This window comes from Oncorhynchus keta, chromosome 1 (assembly GCF_023373465.1).
Source record: "Oncorhynchus keta strain PuntledgeMale-10-30-2019 chromosome 1, Oket_V2, whole genome shotgun sequence".
NCBI lineage: Eukaryota > Metazoa > Chordata > Actinopteri > Salmoniformes > Salmonidae > Oncorhynchus > Oncorhynchus keta.
The window spans coordinates 74379227-74398601 of NC_068421.1; the positions used below are offsets into that span (position 1 = coordinate 74379227).

At 44.1% G+C, this 19375-nt stretch overlaps 1 protein-coding gene across 1 annotated transcript; it reads left to right on the forward strand.

The window, feature by feature from the left end:
• The first annotated feature begins 1811 nt into the window (after window positions 1-1811).
• On the forward strand, window positions 1812-13928 carry LOC118393059 (epoxide hydrolase 4-like). Its single transcript, XM_035785309.2, has 7 exons — window positions 1812-2291; window positions 3419-3504; window positions 7080-7237; window positions 9703-9831; window positions 10969-11072; window positions 11390-11538; window positions 12694-13928. The coding sequence occupies exons 1-7, from the start codon at window positions 2049-2051 to the stop codon at window positions 12932-12934; spliced, it is 1110 nt and encodes a 369-aa protein (XP_035641202.1). The 5' UTR covers window positions 1812-2048; the 3' UTR covers window positions 12935-13928.
• Window positions 13929-19375: the final 5447 nt, after the last annotated feature.

Sequence of the window (19375 nt, forward strand, 5' to 3'; positions counted from 1 at the left end):
AAGCTCAGCGTTCAACATCATAGTGCTCAATAAGCTAAGGACCCTTGGACTAAACACCTCCCTCTGCAACTGGACTTCCTGCCTGGCTGCCTCCAGGTGGTAAGGGTAGGCAACAACATGTCTGCGACGCTGATCCTCAACGCTGGGTGCGCCTCAGGGGTGCGTGCTTAGTCCCCTCCTGTACTCCCTGTTCACCCATGACTGCGTGGCCAAACACGACTCCAACAGCATTAAGTTTGCTCACAACAGGGCTGGCTGTAGTGGAGCAAGTCGAGAGTTAAGTTCATTGATGTCCACATCACCAACGAACTGTCATGGTCCAAACACACCAAGACAGTCATGAGGGCATGACAACACCTTTACCCCCTCAGGAGACTGAAAATATTTGTCATGGGTCCCCAGATCCTCAAAAAGTTATACAGCTGCACCGCCACCTGGTATAGTAGCTGCTCTGCATCTGACCGTAAGGCCCTACAGAGGGAAGTGCGTAGGGCCCAGTACATCACTGGGGCCAAGCTTCCTGCTGTCCAGGACCTATATACTAGGTGGTGTCAGGAAAGCCCAAAACATTGTCAAAGACTTCAGTCACCCAAGTCATTGACTTTTCTCTGCGACCTCACAGTAAGTGGCACAGGAGCGCCAAGTCTAGGTCCAAAAGGCTCATTAACAGCTTCTACCCCCAAGCCATAAGACTGCTGAACTATTAATCAAATGGCCACTGGATTATTTACATTGACACACCCCACCCCAACTTTTTTTTTTTACTCTGCTGCTACTTGCTGTTTATGCACATTCACTTCACCCCTACCTACATGTACAAATTACCTCGACTAACCAGTACCCCCTGTATATAGCCTAATTATTCTATTGTTTAGTTTATTAGTTTATTTGGTAAATATTTTCCTAACTCTTTCTTGAACCTCACTGTTGGTTAAGTGCTTGTAAGTAAGCATTTGACTGTAAAGTCAGCACATGTGACAGTTTTATTTGATTTGATTAATGGATGATGACGATGATTTATAGAAGCGCTTGACTTGGACTGAAATTAGGTTCCGGTATTAATTTTGGGTGTCTGTACTGTTTATATTTAAGTGCAGGAACTTCACAATACTTTTAAGCTAATATTTTATAAGATGTGTAGGAACTCAAGCAATATAACATTTTAGATGCCGGTACTTGTATTTGTATATATTAGAGATCCCCATTAGCTGCTGTTCCGGTGAGCTCCTGCCCAAGTCCAGCACCAACGATCAGCCAGTCCAAGGAGGATATCCAGAAAGTCTTCATTACATCAAAAAGATGACACAATACTTGAAAACAGATTGCGCATTCAGATCTACGCACTTGCATTTGTTCAGTGACTGAGATTTGACAAGACAAGCTGGACTCAATGCCTCAATTTAGTGTTAATCTTAGCAATTTTCCAATTGCATGCTAGTATACTGCAATAATAGCTATACACTCACTGAGAGTCAGTCCTGTACATTAACTTTTTACATTCATACTTCCCATATCAGCATCCATCACCCTTGGATTGAGCAGCCCTAGGAGTCAGATCACCATTTTCTTCCCTTGAGGCATTAACTGTCATTCACCATTAATCCCAGAGAGCCCTAGGTCTCTCAATCATGTCCCTAGGTCATTCTGAGTCACGCACTTGCTCATTCACCTCTCTTATTTTGCAGTCTAAACACGTGGAAAAGGTTTCAGAAACGAACCTGTTTTGGAGGTGACGTGGCGTCTCATATTTTTCTCAGATTAATTTCTAGGCTTTTAGATTAAAAGAATAGAAGCGTTAAACACCCATCTCAAATGTAATATCCTATCTGCTGTCATCACACGCACGCGTGAGTTCTGACGTACTGCTCCCCTCTTGAACATTTCATTCAGGGATCCTCCCTAGTACAGCCGCAGATCGACAGGACAAGCAGATGCGCTGTTAGCGGAGCTACCGGATAACGATGAGTGATATTTCAAGATAATTAACACATTAATATATCAATAGGTAGGTGACGTGATCTGCGTTGTTTTACCTGAGTAATGTAAAGATGGCGAGAGTGCTCAACAACTTGCTCCTGTTTACAATCAGACTCACGCTGAAGATCCGAGTTTTAGGGTATTGGTCGTTGATATACGGTTATTGTGCCCTCTGCACTGCCGTAGCGCTGCTGAAACTTTGGTGGAGCATCATTTTAAGGCCGTCGGCCACCTTTCAGTGGGGAATTCGCGAAACTCCCCCTGCTTGCTTGAATGACACGTCCTTGGGAACCCACTGTTACGTTAGAATAAAGGTATGGCACACTTTACATTGCACGTGAGAGGGAGCCCATTTGAGATTGGGAAATAGCCTTTTGTGTGCGTGAGAGGTCTGTTTTGGTAATTCCGTATGTATCTAGTGTGCTTGTAGAATTGAAATCAATTCGAATAGTCCTGCAGGGTACGTGCAAATCGTGGGGCATCTGTTTTATTTGGGGGGAATTTCAGCGAAACGCCATATGCATATATATTTGCAGTGTAGGCTTCTGTTATTATTCCAATCTACTGTCTCTGAATATGCGCTCAAGCCTCAGAGGTAGGTAGAGCTGAACGGACAGTCCCCTATAGCAGCAGCAATAGTAATTCGTGACAAATGTCACGATTTCATACGAATACCAAGATTAAAGGTGCTATAAACTGTAGATTCACATTTCATTTGTATTTTTCGTTTAAATGTTTATTTAGCAACACATTATCCCTTATAGGATTCACATAGCATGAACGCATGCTCACAATAACAATGTGACAGTTCAGTTGTAAGAATAATCCCCTATATTATTAAGTAACCTGTGCGATTTAACTTTGTGCCAGAAAGTAGCTACATTTGGCTAGAAAACGCTTGATCTAGACAATGTTATTAAATCAGAAATTAGATAAAGTAGGTAGTCCATGCATATTATCCACACTTTACTCAACTGGTAGACCTATTCTACATACCATTGCAACATGAATTCACAATCATTTGAATAGAATTGGCTATAAATGTTAGTGACAGATTGATTTCATAATATAAAGAATGCATCATACTGGAATGACCAGACAGAAGGCAGGCCAGGGCTGAGTTTATGGGATGGCCCTGCTCTCTCCCTTTTCTTTCCCTGCTTTACAGCGCCATAAAGCACACAGCATTGTTGGAGGATGAGAGTTTTATGTCACAGAGAGCACTACATCCCAAATGGTATCATATTCCCTATGTAGTGCACTACTTTTGACCAGAGCCCATAGTAGTGCACTATATAGGGAATAGGGTGTCATTTGGGACACAACCAGAGACCAGCAGACAGTAAGAGCCCACGTGATAGTGATCAGGGAAGTGTTGACATATAACAGTGTGTCCCTGGTGACTGACTGATCTGTCTTCTGTCTCCGTCTTTATTCTCAGGAGTCTGGTCTGAGGTTTCACTATGTCGCTGCTGGAGAGAGAGGGAAACCGCTCATGCTGTTTTTGCATGGCTTCCCGGAGTTCTGGTAAGACATCTAGACTACACAGTGCGTCTGCATATTATACACACATAAAGGACTGGTGTTTCAACCCGGACACAGATTAAGCCTAGTTCTGGACTGAAAGGCACTTTCAATTGAAATTCTCAATTTATCTCGCTTTTTAGTCGAGGACTAGGCTTAATCTGTGTCCAGGAAACAGGCCCATAGAGACTCAACTAATTTATTGGTATTGCCTGGCCAGTTCATTTTTTTTTGTGTGTTTTTATGTTGAGAAAGCATTTTGGAAAGGAGCTCCTTTGCAAACTAACTAACCAGGACCCCCATGAAACACTGACCCCGGGGTCTCCCGAGTGGCGCAGCAGTTTAAGGCACTGCATCGCAGTGCTAGAGGTGTCACCACAGATCCGGGTACGATCCCGGGCTGTGTCGCAGATGACTGCGACTGGGAGACCCATGTCCCAGCGGGTGCACAATTGGCCCAGCGTCGTCCAGGTTAGGGGAGGGTTTGGCCGGCTGGGATGTTCTTGTCCCATTGGGCTCCTGCAAATCCTTGTGGCGGCCAGGCGCATTGCATGCTGACTTCGGTCGCCAGCTGTACTGTGTTTCTTCCAACACATTGGTGCAGCTAGCCAGCTTAAGCTTAAGCGAACACTGTGTCAAGAATCAGTGCGACTTGGCGGGTTTGTGTTTCGGAGGACACACGGCTCTCGACCTTCGCCTCTCCTGAGTCCTTACTGGAGTTGCAGCGATGGGACAAGACTGTAACTACCAATTGGATATCACAAAAAAGTGGTAATAATAATAATACCAACAACAAGAAAAACCACCAATCCCATAACTACTGTATCGATCCCACACAACAGTACTGTATCACGTAACCAACGCTCTGCTGTACATTACTTCTGCATCAAAAGACCATATCTCAGTTTGGGTCTTCATACTATGTGATTCTTCAATTACAACATTCCTATTAGCTATCCTAATAAGCAATAAAGTCTAAGGCTCTAAAGTTCCTTCTTACTCTTTCCACCATGTTTCATAAAAAATGATATGGAGTGTAGTAGTGAGGTCGACCTCTGGAATGGGGCTAAATTAAGAGGTTGTCAAGTGCTGTAAGCTAGTCCATATCTCAGGGAACTCACGGAGTAGCAGAAAGGACAGGACCGAGCTTAATTAACGGTCTTCTTGGGTCTATTCCGCCTCACTGCCCATCTACTGCACAGGAATCCATGATGAACTCTGAATGTGTCCCACATGGCACCCTATTCCGTATATAGTGCACTACTTTTGACCAGAGCCATATGGGTCCTGGTCAAAAGTAGTGCATTAATAGAATTAGTGTGACATTTGGGACGTAGCGTCTCTCTCTGCCGTGCTGGCTGGACAGACAGACTCTCTTCCACTTACGACTTTCTTCTCTCACTTAATTCAGTGTTTAAAAAGTGCTAAACTCAAGTTTCCCTTATCACTCAGAATAGAGAGGGGATTTTTGTGTGGGTGATTGGGGTGCAAGGTGGGGTGCAAGGCTGTGAAAGAACTGGAAGTGCCTGTGTTATTTTAAACCTCATCTATATTCTAAGATGTTGGGTTTCTCTGCTCCAGAACTATGTCCCAAATGGCACCGTACTCCCTGTAGTGCATTACATTTGACCAGGGCCCAGCTCTTATCCTGACTCAACAGAACACCTTGTGCTCCTCCTCTGTGGGGATTTGAGCTCTGAGGAGCCTCAGCATCCAGTCCACAGCAGATAGATCCACAGCAGACAAGATCTTCAATTAGAGAGCTTTTGCTCTCCACTATGATGATTGAGAGGATTAGAATTGTGGAAAAGAACATTCATATTAAAAATCTCAGCAAGAAAAGGACCTGGTCTTTCAAAGATAATTCGTAAAAATCCATATAACTTCACAGATCTTCATTGTAAAGGGTTTAAACACTGTTCCCCATGCTTGTTCAATGACCTATAAACAATTAATGAACATGCACCTGTGGAACGGTCGTTAAGACACCAACAGCTTACAGACCGTAGACAATTAAGGTCACAGTTCTGAAAACTTAGGACGCTAAAGAGGCCTATCTACTGACTCTGAATTACACCAAAAGAAATATGCCCAGTGTCCCTGCTCATCTGCGTGAACATGCCTTAGGCATGCTGCAAGGATGCATGAGGACTGCAGATGTGGCCAGGGCAATAAATTGCAATGTCATTACTGTGAGATGCCTAAGACAGCGCCACAGGGAGACAGGATGGACAGTTGATTGTCCTCTCAGTGACAGACCACATGTAACAACACCTGCACAGGATCAGTACATCTGAACATCACACCTGCGGGACAGGTATAGGATGGCAACAACTGCCCGAGTTACACCAGGAACGCGCAATCCCTCCATCAGTGCTCAGACTGTCCGCAATAGGCTGAGAGAGGCTGGACTGAGGGCTTGTAGGCCTGTTGTAAGGCAGGCCCTCACCAGACATCACTGGCAACAACGTCACCTATGGACACAAACCCACCGTCACTGGACCAGACAGGATTGGCAAAAGTGCTCTTCACTGACAAGTAGCAGTTTTGTCTCACCAGGGGTGATAGTCGGATTCACGCTTATCGTCTAAGAAATGAGCGTTACATCGAGGCCTGACTCTGGAGTGGGATCGAATAGGAGGTGGAGGGTCTGTCTTGGTCTGCGGCGGTGTGTCACAGCATCATCAGACTGAGCTTGTTGTCATTGCAGGCAATCTCAACGCTGTGCGTTACAGGGAAGACATCCTCCTCCCTCATGTGGTACCCTTCCTGCAGGCTCATCCTGACATGACCCTCCAGCATGACAATGACACCAGCCATACTGCTTGTTCGGTGCGTGATTTCCTGCAAGACAGGAATGTCAATGTTCTGCCATGGCCATCGAAGAGCCCGGATCCCATTGAGTACGTCTGGGACCTGTTGGATCGGAGGGTGAGGGCTAGGGCCATTCCCCCCAGAAATGTCCGGGAAGTTGCAGGTGCCTTGATGGAAGAGTGGGGTAACATCTCACAGCAAGAACCGGCAAATCTGGTGCAGTCCATGAGGAGGAGATGCACTGCAGTACTTAATACAGCTGGTGGCCACACCAGATACTGACTGTTACTTTTGATTTTGACCCCCCCTTTGTTCAGGGACACATTATTCCAGTTCTACTAGTCACATGTCTGTGGAACTTGTTCAGTTTATGTCTCAGTTGTTTAATCTGTCATGTTCATACAAATATTTACGCAGTTGACAGTGAGAGGATGTTTCTTTTTTTGCTGAGTTTACAAAGGTGACCTTCACTCCGTTTGGAAGGGAAGATAGGAAGCCGAGTGCCAGTAGAAATAATACAGTTTTAAGATACAGCAACTTTGTAGGTATATTCAAGAGAGAAACACACAGCGTTTTTATAGAAGAATATATGCATAGGTAGAAGTTTGTGGTTATTTAGCAGTGTGCACTATGCTGCATGTCCTCTTCTGATTTCCGTAGTGGAGATGGGGTTTAATAATGAAGTACTGTCTTGTGTGTGACTTTCTCCTCTCACCAAGACTAAAATGGTTCTTGTGTCTCTCTCTCTGTCCACCTGCCCCCAGGTTTTCCTGGCGCCACCAGCTGCGTGAGTTTAAGAGTGAGTTCCGTGTGGTGGCCATTGATATGCGAGGTTATGGGGAGTCCGACTTGCCGTCATCCACAGAGAGCTACCGCTTTGATTACCTGGTCACAGACGTCAAGGACATTGTCGAATACCTAGGTAAGAGTGGACAACCACATCTTTTTTCTGTGTTTTATATCCATGTTTATGTAGATTATGCAGAAATACACATGTAGACAGATTTACCAGGGGGCAAAAAAGTATTTAGTCAGCCACAAATTGTGCAAGTTCTCCCACTTAAAAATATGAGAGAGGCCTGTAATTTTCATCATAGGTACACTTCAACTATGACAGACAAAATGAGAAGAAGAAAATCCAGAAAATCACATTGTAGGATTTTTTATGAATTTATTTGCAAATTATGGTAGAAAAGAAGTATTTGGTCACCTACAAACAAGCAAGATTTCTGGCTCTCACAGACCTGTTACTTCTTCTTTAAGAGGCTCCTCTGTCCTCCACTCGTTACCTGTATTAATGGCACCTGTTTGAACTTGTTATCAGTATAAAAGACACCTGTCCACAACCTCAAACAGTCACACTCCAAACTCCACAATGGCCAAGACCAAAGACACAAGAAACAAAATTGTAGACCTGCACCAGGCTGGGAAGACTGAATCTGCAATAGGTAAGCAGCTTGGTTTGAAGAAATCAACTGTGGGAGCAATTATTAGGAAATGGAAGACATACAAGACCACTGATAATCTCCCTCGATCTGGGGCTCCACGCAAGATCTCACCCCTTGGGGTCAAAATAATCACAAGAACGGTGAGCAAAAATCCCAGAACCACACGGGGGGACCTAGTGAATGACCTGCAGAGAGCTGGGACCAAAGTAAAAAAAGTCTACCATCAGTAACACACTACGCCGCCAGGGACTCAAATCCTGCAGTGCCAGACGTGTCCCCCTGCTTAAGCCAGTACATGTCCAGGCCCATCTGAAGTTTGCTAGAGAGCATTTGGATGGTCCAGAAGAAGATTGGGAGAATGTCAGATGAAACCAAAACATAGCTTTTTGGTAAAAACTGAACTCGTCGTGTATGGAGGACAAAGAATTCTGAGTTACATCCAAAGAACACCATACCTACTGTGAAGCATGGGGGTGGAAACGTCATGGTTTGGGGCTGTTTTTCTGCAAAGGGACAAGGACGACTGATCCGTGAAAAGGAAAGAATGAATGGGGCCATGTATCGTGAGATTTTGAGAGAAAACCTCCTTCCATCTGCAAGGGCATTGAAGATGAAACGTGGCTGGGTCTTTCAGCATGACAATGATCCCAAACACACTGCCCGGGCAATGAAGGAGTGGCTTCGTAAGAAGCATTTCAAGGTCCTGGAGTGGCCTAGCCAGTCTCCAGATCTCAACCCCATAGAAAATCTTTGGAGGGAGTTGAAAGTCCGTGTTGCCCAGCAACAGCTCCAAAACATCACTGCTCTAGAGGAGATCTGCATGGAGGAATGCCAGCAACAGTGTGTGAAAACCTTGTGAAGACTTACAGAAAAAGTTTGACATCTGTCATTGCCAACAAAGGGTATATAACAAAGTATTGAGAAACGTTTGTTATTGACCAAATACTTATTTTCCACCATAATTTGCAAATAAATTCATTAAAAATCCTACAATGTGATTTTCTGGATTTTTTTCTTCTCTTTTTGTCTGTCATAGTTGAAGTGTACCTATGATGAAAATTACAGGCCTCTCCATCTTTTTAAGTGGGAGAACTTGCACAATTGGTGGCTGACTAAATACTTTTTTGCCCCACTGTATATATGATGGAAGTTGAAACAAATCATGGCCACTCTGATTCAGGGATAGACACTTTAGGGACCATGACTACCCATATTATGAAACATCTCTCCATGGGAACAAAGAGAAAGGGTGACACAGCCTGGTGTCCTGAGCTGAGTCAAAGTTAAACTTGTTTCTCGTTGTAATACTGTGTGGACTGGACAGGTTGTGAACACCCTGTGGGCCTACAACACAGCAGGACATGACAGGCTTACTCTGACTCATGGTGACTGACCATGGGTCGTCGTGCTGATACACACTAACTACAGAGCCCCCAGCCTGACAGCAGGCTGGCAGCAGGCAGCACGGAGCACGCTCCCTATCACTCAGTGAAACAGGAAGCATCCACTCAGACCTGGGGTCCTCTGTGTCTGTGTAACACCAGTATCCCTCACCTTGTCAGACTGATATTTCAAATAGCAGTACAACTGACAATTATTTTCTTTGCAGGCAAAATATTGACCTTTTTTAAACAAACAAGATGAGCTGTGGTCATATTATATTCATTATGCCAGACTTCTGCCCAAAAATTCCTCTGTCGCACTTGTACACCAGACTGGCTAAGTTGTTCCCTATAAGCTGACCAAGAAGATGACTAATAAGCTGAATAATCAGGCATCACATTGTTCACATTGCACACTGTAAGAGGATTGTTCTACTTCAGGAGATACTGTATCTTGGCAAGGAGACTCAACTCCAAGAAGGTGAATGAATGGGGCTGGACAAACACACACACACACACACACACACGCACACAGACTTTACTCCATCTCTCCTCAGGTTACAACAGATGTCACCTGGTCGGCCATGATTGGGGAGGAACTATCGCCTGGCTGTTCGCCATCCACTACCCCGAGATGGTCACCAAACTCATCGTCCTAAACTGCCCCCATCCATCTGTCTTCAGTGGTATGTCCTAAACTGCCCCCATCCATCTGTCTTCGGTGGTATGTCCTAAACTGCCCCCATCCATCTGTCTTCGGTGGTATGTCGTAAACTGCCCCCATCCATCTCTCTTCGGTGGTATGTCCTAAACTGCCCCCATCCATCTCTCTTCGGTGGTATGTCCTAAACTGCCCCCATCCATCTGTCTTTGGTGGTACGTCCTAACTTCCCTCTGTTTTAAATTTTCAGTTTTGCAAAGTAAATTAGTTTAGCATAAAATGACAGAGACTACATTGGTGAATACACTGTGGACTGAATACACCAATCGACTAGTCCCTGGAACGTCATTGTCCTGAACTGCCCCCATCCCTCTGTGTTAACTGGTACGTCATCACCATCACCATCCTTAGATGAACAACAGATGAAACAGCCTACTGTACGTCACAAATATACAATTATTAAATCAATCGGATGTGAGAGAAACCTCCTCTTCCTCCTTGTGCTAATTAGAGATTACCATCTTTAATTGTGAGGTATTATTACCCCCATGCAGTGTTTGCTGCATCCATCTGGTAGTTCCTCAGTCTCCTTCATTGAGGGGAAGATGGAGGAGGTAATTATACAGTAGTGCTTTAATATGGAGCTGGAGCAGCTGGCTAGAAATGAGAGGAGAGGATAGAGGGGAGGTCACTGGCAGACATCCACAGCCTCTCTCTCCCTAGCAACTACGCTGGATTCGTCTCTTGCTTAACATCCATACTTGCATGCCACTTAGAATACATGCCCAAAACATTGCTTAATTTTAAGTGGTAAGCAAGTGCTTATTTTGGAACTTTTTCTCATCCTCTTATTTTCCTCTTTTCCCTCTCACCCACTCCTCTTTTCTCTCATATCCTCTTCTCCCCTCCTGTCTCTCTCTCCCTACCTCCTTTCTCCTCTTTTCTTTCTTCTGTTCTCTCCTCTCCTACCCTCCTCTCTCCCATCCTGCCCTCTTCTCCCTCTTCTCTTTTTTCTTCTGTTCTCTCTTCTCCTCTCCCTACCTCCCTCCCTCTCTCCTCTCCTCTTTTCTCTCCTGTTCTCCCCTGTCTTTTTCTTCCCTCCTCTCCTGCCCTCCACTCTCCCTCGGTCTTCTCTCCTCTCCTCTTTCCTCCATATTTCTAGATTATGCCCTGCGTCATCCCAGTCAGCTGCTCAAGTCCAGCTACTACTTCTTCTTCCAGCTGTCTCGCTTCCCAGAGCTCATGCTCTCCATCAATGATTTCAAGGTGAAGCATGTCGCATGTGTTTGAGTGACCTCAAGGTGAAAAATACAGAACTGCTCCAGGCAACAGGAAGTTGCCTTTGTGTATGTCGAAGGGGAGGGGATTCTTGTTGTGATGGTTGTGCCTCAAAGAGTCTGTGTATGGCGATAATTTATAGACACAACCGCCATGGCATTTATAGAGCCTCCTACATCCTGTATTACTGTGACAGTCACATAAGCGACCTTGTCTGTGTGTGCCAACCAGCTCAAATCACACCTTGAGCACATCCGGAAACACACACTCACCCAGTGTGTCCTTCTGTCCCCTCTGTACTGTAGGCACTGAAAGGTCTGTTCACCAGCCGTAGTACAGGGATTGGGAGGAAGGGTCGATGGCTCACTGCAGAGGACATGGAGGCCTATCTCTACGCCTTCTCCCAGCCAGGGGCCCTCACCGGGGCCCTCAACTACTACAGGAATGTCTTCAGGTTAAGATTATGAACCAATGAAATTCTTAATTAGTGAGCTCTGTATTTGGTCTCCTGTGGGCATCCCTACTTATGTATGACATGCCCATTGAACATATCGAAGCTGACCACCATTGTTGTGTACCCTCATTTGAGATACGGTATTACTTCAAGCGCCTTATGATAATGTGAATCATTAGCGCCCTCTTGTGTTGTAAATGCTGTTTTGATGAAAGTGTACTACTACAGTACATTCAAAAATAAGTTCCTCTTATGAAAACTCAGTGGTTGTGTAATACGTACAGAGGTCTTGGAATCAGACTACATGATGAGAAATAATTGGGCTTTAGAATAATGTATTCTGTTAGTGTTTTTTGTGTTGTTTGTCTTTGACAAGTTGACTCCTATAATGAATAAGAGAGAGCCTGGATGATTCCGTGTTGATACAATGTCATCTCTGGCACTCTCATTCTCGGTGTCTCTCTCTCTATCTCTCTTGTTCTCTCTCTCTCTCTCTCTCTCTCTTGTTCTCTGTCTCTTGTTCTTTCTCTCTCGTTCTCTCTCTTGTTCTCTCTCTCTCACCCAGCATCAGAGAGTACATGTGTTTTTCACATGTGAACTGTACATGCATGACTGACTCCACCATCTGCTCTTCTTCCTTAAGCAGCCAGCCAGTGTCTATCAGAACAGAACAGCATATTTTATTCTGCTCAAAATTATATAATATGAATGTCACTGACACATTATCAATTAGCATGAGAAACATATTCTATAAATCTATTATTCAATTAGCCTCCATAAGTTTACAATACAGGTAACATACATGGATACCATGTGAATGCTGGACATCAAGTCTGCATTAAACCAGTTTTCTGGTTCTCAGATGCGTTGCTTTTTAATGTGGAAAATTCAAATTTTCAATGTACTTCCATAATTGACTGAGTAGAAATGGAATTGACCCCAAACCATTTCAGATCTGATCATGCTTTCTCCACAGGTAACATGGATAGCACATGAAAATATTAAACTTGTCTACATCATGATGGAACGCGAGTGTTTACTGTAACCAGTTTCATATCAGCAACCCATCTCAGATCTGTATAGCACATCATATGATTGAGTTTAACCAGTTTTAAGCAACTCCTCTCAGGTCTGTTATTAATATTCTCTCCACAGTTCCCTCCCACTCAGCCAGAATGATGTCAAGTCCCCGGTGTTGTTGTTGTGGGGTGAGAGAGATGCCTTCCTGGAACAGGAAATGGCTGAGGCGTGCCGTGTCTACATCAGGAATCACTTCCGACTCAACATCATCTCCGGGGCCAGCCACTGGCTACAGCAGGACCAGCCTGACATCGTCAACACACTCATATGGACCTTCCTCAAAGAGGGAGAGGGCCGCAAAACCTACAGGAACTGAATCTAGCTAGGTCTATATCCCAAATGGCACAATTTCTTCCTATACAGTAACCTACTTCTGACCAGAGCCCTATGGGTCCTGGTCAAAAGCAGTGCACTATATAGAAAATAGGGTGCCATTTGGGACACACCCTAAAACAGGGCCTCCTCCCTCCTTCACTCCCTCCCTCCCCACCAGCCACCCCTACCATAGAACGGGGCCTTTTCCCTCCTTCACTCCCTCCCTCCGTCCCCACCAGCCACCCCTACCACTAGAAGCCTGGAATATTCCTGTGAAAAACCAACCAATATAATGACAATGCAATCATTCTTTAAATCTTTGCACATTTCAGATATTTTTTTTAATGTCAAAAGAAAGTGAAAGAGAAAAAAAGCACATTTTATTGAGAGGACACTGAGTAGTACAGTAGTATGTTTGACACATTCAGTACTCTTTTGCACATGACATCCGCCTTAAAGTTTGTAGGTTACAACATTACAAATGTGTGGCAAAATCTCCTTGTGAGTTTGTATTGTGTGGTGCCTTTTAATGTAATGTTGTATAATGTTTTGCGGCGTTGTAAAGTTGTGCCATGTCTTCTGAGGTTGAGCTGTGGCGTTTGTCTGCTATATGTGTCACTGGATTGCTCCTCACTATTTTGGACACAATCCTTTAAGATCCCTCTTGTCCCACACCCTTGTCTTTGTCCCAAATGGCACCCTGTTCCCTATTTAGTGCACTGCTTTTGAAAAGTAGTGCACTTTACAGGGAATAGGGTGTCATTTGGGACGTAACCACAGACCCTCTATCAGGTAGCGTTGTCTTATGGAAAATATTGTTATTTTTGTATTTTTTTGATTATTTACTCAGATATTTGAGAATTCCTGTATAGAACAACAGTGATGGTTCAATATTGTACACCTTTTTGAATCTCTTCCTACACACTGCATTTTGAAATCCACTGAGCCAGGTCTGCACCATTTTGATTTTTTAAGCAAATAAACTATAATGTGAAGCCTGGGGAGCCATTGTCAACCTTTTTAACTGACCTACTGAATAGACTATTGACTGTATGGATGACAGACACAACGTGACAATTTGCATGCCTGCTGTGTCACAGAACCAGCCCTGTCATTATATCAGAAGATGCCAATCCCTCTAGTTCAAAATAGTTTACTGTGTTATTTATTTGTTTGGAGAAATCAAATGCAATATGAGCATTTACTACACAAATCAACTTACCAACTTACCATCCTGAGACAAGGCCGAGTATAGCCCACAAAGATCTCCGCCACGGCACAACCCAAGGGGGGGCGCCAACCCTGTACACAGTACGACATTTATTTCCCATTTATATTCATGCATTTATGGTAAAAGTACATTTTCCCTATGTTACCTGGCTCAGCAATCATGTTACTTGCAAAGAAATTCAATTGAAATGGGATTAAAATATTGGTCTTGTTCAACATTGCAGCCGACAGTGTAGGCAACTGCTGACTGACTGATCTATTTATCCATGATACATTACGGATTTGAATCTCTCGAAAACAGCCATTTGACACGTTAGAGCGGATACATTTTTTCAAATTCCAAAGTGTGTTGCCTTATGGGGATAACAATTGTCAGACTTGCAACTGCATGAACTTTACAAATGTCATGAAGTTTTGACTGCAAGTTTATGCAGTTGCTCTTTACCAATTTCATCCTGCAGCCATCGCCTGCATTGTGGGAGGCTCAATTGTCACCCAATCATAAGGGTGTTTTATTTGACCCACGTGACCAAAGACACGACTGAAACAAACTAACTTTGCACAATTCATGTATACAGTGGACAAATTAATGGGCGCGTTTGAGTGGTAATGCGAAAGTAGTCGACTGTAGACGGAAGTCGACAAGTAAATTCGGGGGAAGTACATATGCACCGATAGCAAGTCAGACAACTTCTGCTGTTTCTAGAAAACGCGACAAAGGCAGACATGGGATTTAACTTGGTTATTGGGCGCTATCGAAATTCCACTTCTCATACACAAAGCCCAACATGATAAACATGGTCCAAGGAATGAATATCCTGATGACAAGGACATTAGATACCAGCCCAAGTTCTTTCTAACATTCAAGACTTGTTTTGTATTTTTCTTTGGTTATCTCAAAACATAACCAGGTAGTGAGTGCATAGAATGAGACATATAGGTGTTTTTGGCATTTGCCAAAAGGCATGTGGGAGACTCCCCAAACATATGGAAGAAGGTACTCTGATCAGATGAGATTCAAATTTAGCTTTTTGGCCATCAAAGAAAACATTATCTTTGGTGCAAACCCAACACCTCTCATCACCCCGAGAACACCATCCCCACAGTGAAGGATGGCGGTGACAGCATCATGCTGTGGGGATGTTTGTCAGCGGCAGGGATTGGGAAACTGGTCAGAGTTGAAGGAATGATGGATGGCGCTAAATACAGGGAATTCTTGAGGGAAACCTGTTTCAGTCTTCAAGAGATTTGAGACTGGGACGGAGGTTCACCTTCCAGCAGGACAATAACCCTAAGCATACTGCTAAAGCAACACTCAAGTGGTTTAAGGGGAAACATTTAAATGTCTTGGAATGGCCTAGTCAAAGCCCAGACCTCAATCCAATTGAGAATATGTAGTATGACTTAAAGATTGCTGTAAACCAGCGGAACCCATCCAACTTGAAGGAGCAGAAGCAGTTTTTCCTTGAAGAATGGCTAGATGTGCCAAGTTTATAGAGACGTACCCCAAGAGACTTGCAGCTGTAATTGCTGTGTGCAGAGGGTCCCTGGTTGGGGCGAGCGGATGGACTAAAGTTAAACTGTTACACCCAACACATCACCGGGGGCAAACTACCTGCCCCCCAGGACACCTACAGTACCTGATGTCACTGGAAGGCCAAAAATGTAATGAAGGATAACAACCACCTGAGCCACTGCCTCTTCACCCTGCTAGCATCCAGAAGGCGAGATCAGTACAGGTGCATCAAAGCTGGGACCGAGAGATTGAAAAACAGCTTCTATCTCAAGGCCATCAGACTGCTAAACAGCAATCGCAAACTCAGAGAGGCTGCTGCCTACATGGAGACCCAATCACTGGTCACTTTAACAAATTGATCACTAGTCACTTTAAACAATGCCACTTTAAATAATGCCACTTTAATAATGTTTACATATCTTACATTACTCATATCATATATATATATACTGTATTTTATACCATCTATTGCACCTTGCCTATGCCGCTCGGCCATTGCTCATCCATGTATTTATATGTACATATTCTCATTCACCCCTTTTATATTTGTGTGTATTAGGTAGTTGTTGGGAATTGTTAGATTACTTGTTAGATATTACTGCACTGTCGGAACCAGAAGCACAAGCATTTCGCTACACTCGCATTAACATCTGCTAACCATGTTTATGTGACAAATAAAATTTGATTTGATACTGTCCAATTTTCCTTATGCGTGCTTTATGTGGCAAGCTGTATATCACTCAAACAGGTATTCCTCAAAAACTTTTTTTCCCACTTTTTAAAAAAAATGTAAAGGCTAAATAAATAAATGGCACTACAGACACATCAAATGTTGCTTAACCCAAATCATTTATGTTTCACTGTGGATTATCTGACTCTCTACAGATCCATCACCCTGACTGTTAAACCGGTGCTTGGATTGTAGTTGGAGTACTGTTAAATCACTGACAGGTGGCGCCAAACTCATGTTCTTTCTGGATATTACAGTATTTTGTCATGCAGGTTTTCAATAGAACAGCGTAATCTGGTTATGAACAACAAAGGAATTATGAGATTATGTGATCATGTCAGTGCTTATTCAACCCATATATAATATCAACATCAGGGTGGTATGACTCAGAACCAGTGGTACTCTCCATCAGGAATACTGTAGACTAGAGGTAGATCTGACACCACCACCACCAGCAGCAGTATCAAACCAAATCAAATCAAATGTTATTTGTCACATGCGCCAAATACAACAGGTGTAGACCTTACCGTAAAATGCTTACTTACAAGCCCTTAACCGACAATGCAGTTTTAAGAATATAGAGTTTACTAAATTAACTAAAGTAAAATAATGCAAATAGTCCGGGTGGCCATTTGGTTACTATGGTCTATTAAAGAGAGTACGAGATTGCTATTTGGCCCTGAACAGAGGGTACACAGTGGCAGAATACCTGACCACTGTGACTGACCCAAACTTAAGGAAAGCTTTGACTATGTATAAACCCTCCCTAACCAAGACAACACTGGGCCAATTGTGCGTCGCCCCATGGACCTCCCGGTCGCGTCCAGCTGCTACAGAGCCTGGGCTCGAACCCAGGGTCTCTGGTGGCACAGCAAGCACTGCGATGCCTTAGACCGCTGAGGCCGGTTGGGGAATGTTTTAATAGACACTGTGGGAACAACATCACCGATGCACTTGCTAATAAACTCGCTCACCGAATCAGCGTGTTCATCAATGTTATTGTACGACGCTATGCGGAACATACCCAGTCCACGTGATCGAAGCAATCTTGAAGCGTGGAATCCGATTGGTCGGACCAGCATTGGACAGACCTGAGCATGGGCGTTTCCTGTTTTAGTTTCTGTCTATAGGCTGGGAGAAACAAAATGGAGTCGTGGTCAGATTTTCCAAAAGGAGGGGAGGGCTTTATATGCGTCATGGAAGTTATAATAACAATGATCCAGGGTTTTGCCAGCCCGGGTCGTGCATGCTGATCAAATTTAGGGAGCCTTATTTTCAGATTAGCCTTGTTAAAATCCCCAGCTACAATAAATGCAGCCTCAGGATATGTGTTGTCCAGTTTACATAGAGTCAAATGAAGTTATTTCAGGGCCAATGTGTCTGCTTGGGATGTGATATACACGACTGTGATTATGATCGAAGAGAATTCTCTTGGTAGATAATGCAGTCGACATTTGATTGTAAGGAGTTCTAAGTCAGGTGAACAAAAGGACTTGAGTTCCTGTATGTTGTTATGATCACACCACGTCTCGTTAATCATAAGACATACACCCCCGCACTTCGTCTTACCAGAGAGATGTTTGTTTCTGTCGGCGTGATGGTGAAGATGCCAGGTGGCTGTACCACTGTACTATGATGACATATCCTGAGTGAGCCATGTTTCTGTGAAACAAAGAACGTTACAATCTCCGATGTCTCTCTGGAAGGCAACTCTTGCTCGGATTTCGTCTACCTTGTTGTCAAGAGACTGGACGTTGGTGAGTAGTATGCTCGGGAGCAGTGCGAGATGTGCCCGTCTACGGAACCTGACCAGAAGACCGCTCCGTCTGCCCCTTCTGCGGGGCCGTTGTTTTGGGTCGCCGGCTGGGATCCGATCCATTGTCCTGGGTGGTGGACCAAACAGAGGATCCGCTTCGGGAAAGTCGTATTCCTGGTCGTAATGTTGGTGAGTTGACATTCCTCTTATATCCAATAGTTCCTCCTGACTGTATGTCGTTAAACCTAATATTTCTTGGGGTAACAATGTAAGAAATAACACATAAAAAAAACAAAATACTGCATAGTTTCCTAGGAACGAGAAGCGAGGCGGCCATCTCTGTCGGCGCCAGAAGTCGGAAGATATATACATAATATGACATTTGTAATGTCTTTATTGTTTTGGAACTTTTGTGAGTGTAATGTTCACTGTTCATTTTTATTGTTTATTTCCCTTAACATATGTTTCCCATGCCAATAAAGCCCCTTGAATTGAATCAATAAGTGCATCTATGATGCCGTCCCCACAGTGAGCATACGTACAAACTCCAACCAGAAGACATGGATTACAGGATTACTGAGGTAAAGGCTAGAGCTGCCACTTTCAAGGAGCGGGACTCGAAAGCCCGAAAGCTTATAACAAATCCCGCTATGCTCTCCGATGAACCATCAAACAGGGAAAGAGTCAATACAGGACTAAGATCGAATCATACTACACCGGCCCTGACGCTTGTCGGATGTGGCAGGGCTTGCAAAACATTACAGACTACAAATGGAAGCACAGCCGACAGCTGCCTAGTGACACGAGCCTACCAGACAAGCTAAACTACGTCTATGCTCTCTTCGATGCAAATAACACTAAAGCATGCATGAGAGCACCAGCTGTTCTGGAAGACTGTGTGATCACGGTCTCTGCAGCCGATGAGAGTAAAACCTTTAAACAGGTCAACATTCACGAGGCCGCAGGGCCAAACGGATTACCAGCATGTGTACTGTGAGCATGCGCTGACCAGCTGGGAAGTGTCTTTACTGACAGTTTTAACCTTTCCATGTCCGAGTCTGTCATACAAACATGTTTTAAGACCACCACCATAGTGCCTGTGCCCAAGAACACTAAGGTAACCTGCCTAAATGACTTCCAAACCGTATTACTCATGTCTTTCGCCATGAAGTGCTTCAAAAGGCTGGTAATGACTCACTTCAACACCATT

Bases quoted from the DNA above. Each gene is read 5' to 3' on its own strand.
- LOC118393059 (XM_035785309.2), top strand. From the start codon at position 2,049: ATGGCGAGAGTGCTCAACAACTTGCTCCTGTTTACAATCAGACTCACG. The intron at 7,238-9,702 runs GTAAGAGTGGAC...ATCTCTCCTCAG, and splicing joins GGACATTGTCGAATACCTAG to GTTACAACAGATGTCACCTG. The intron at 11,539-12,693 runs GTTAAGATTATG...TTCTCTCCACAG, and splicing joins TACTACAGGAATGTCTTCAG to TTCCCTCCCACTCAGCCAGA.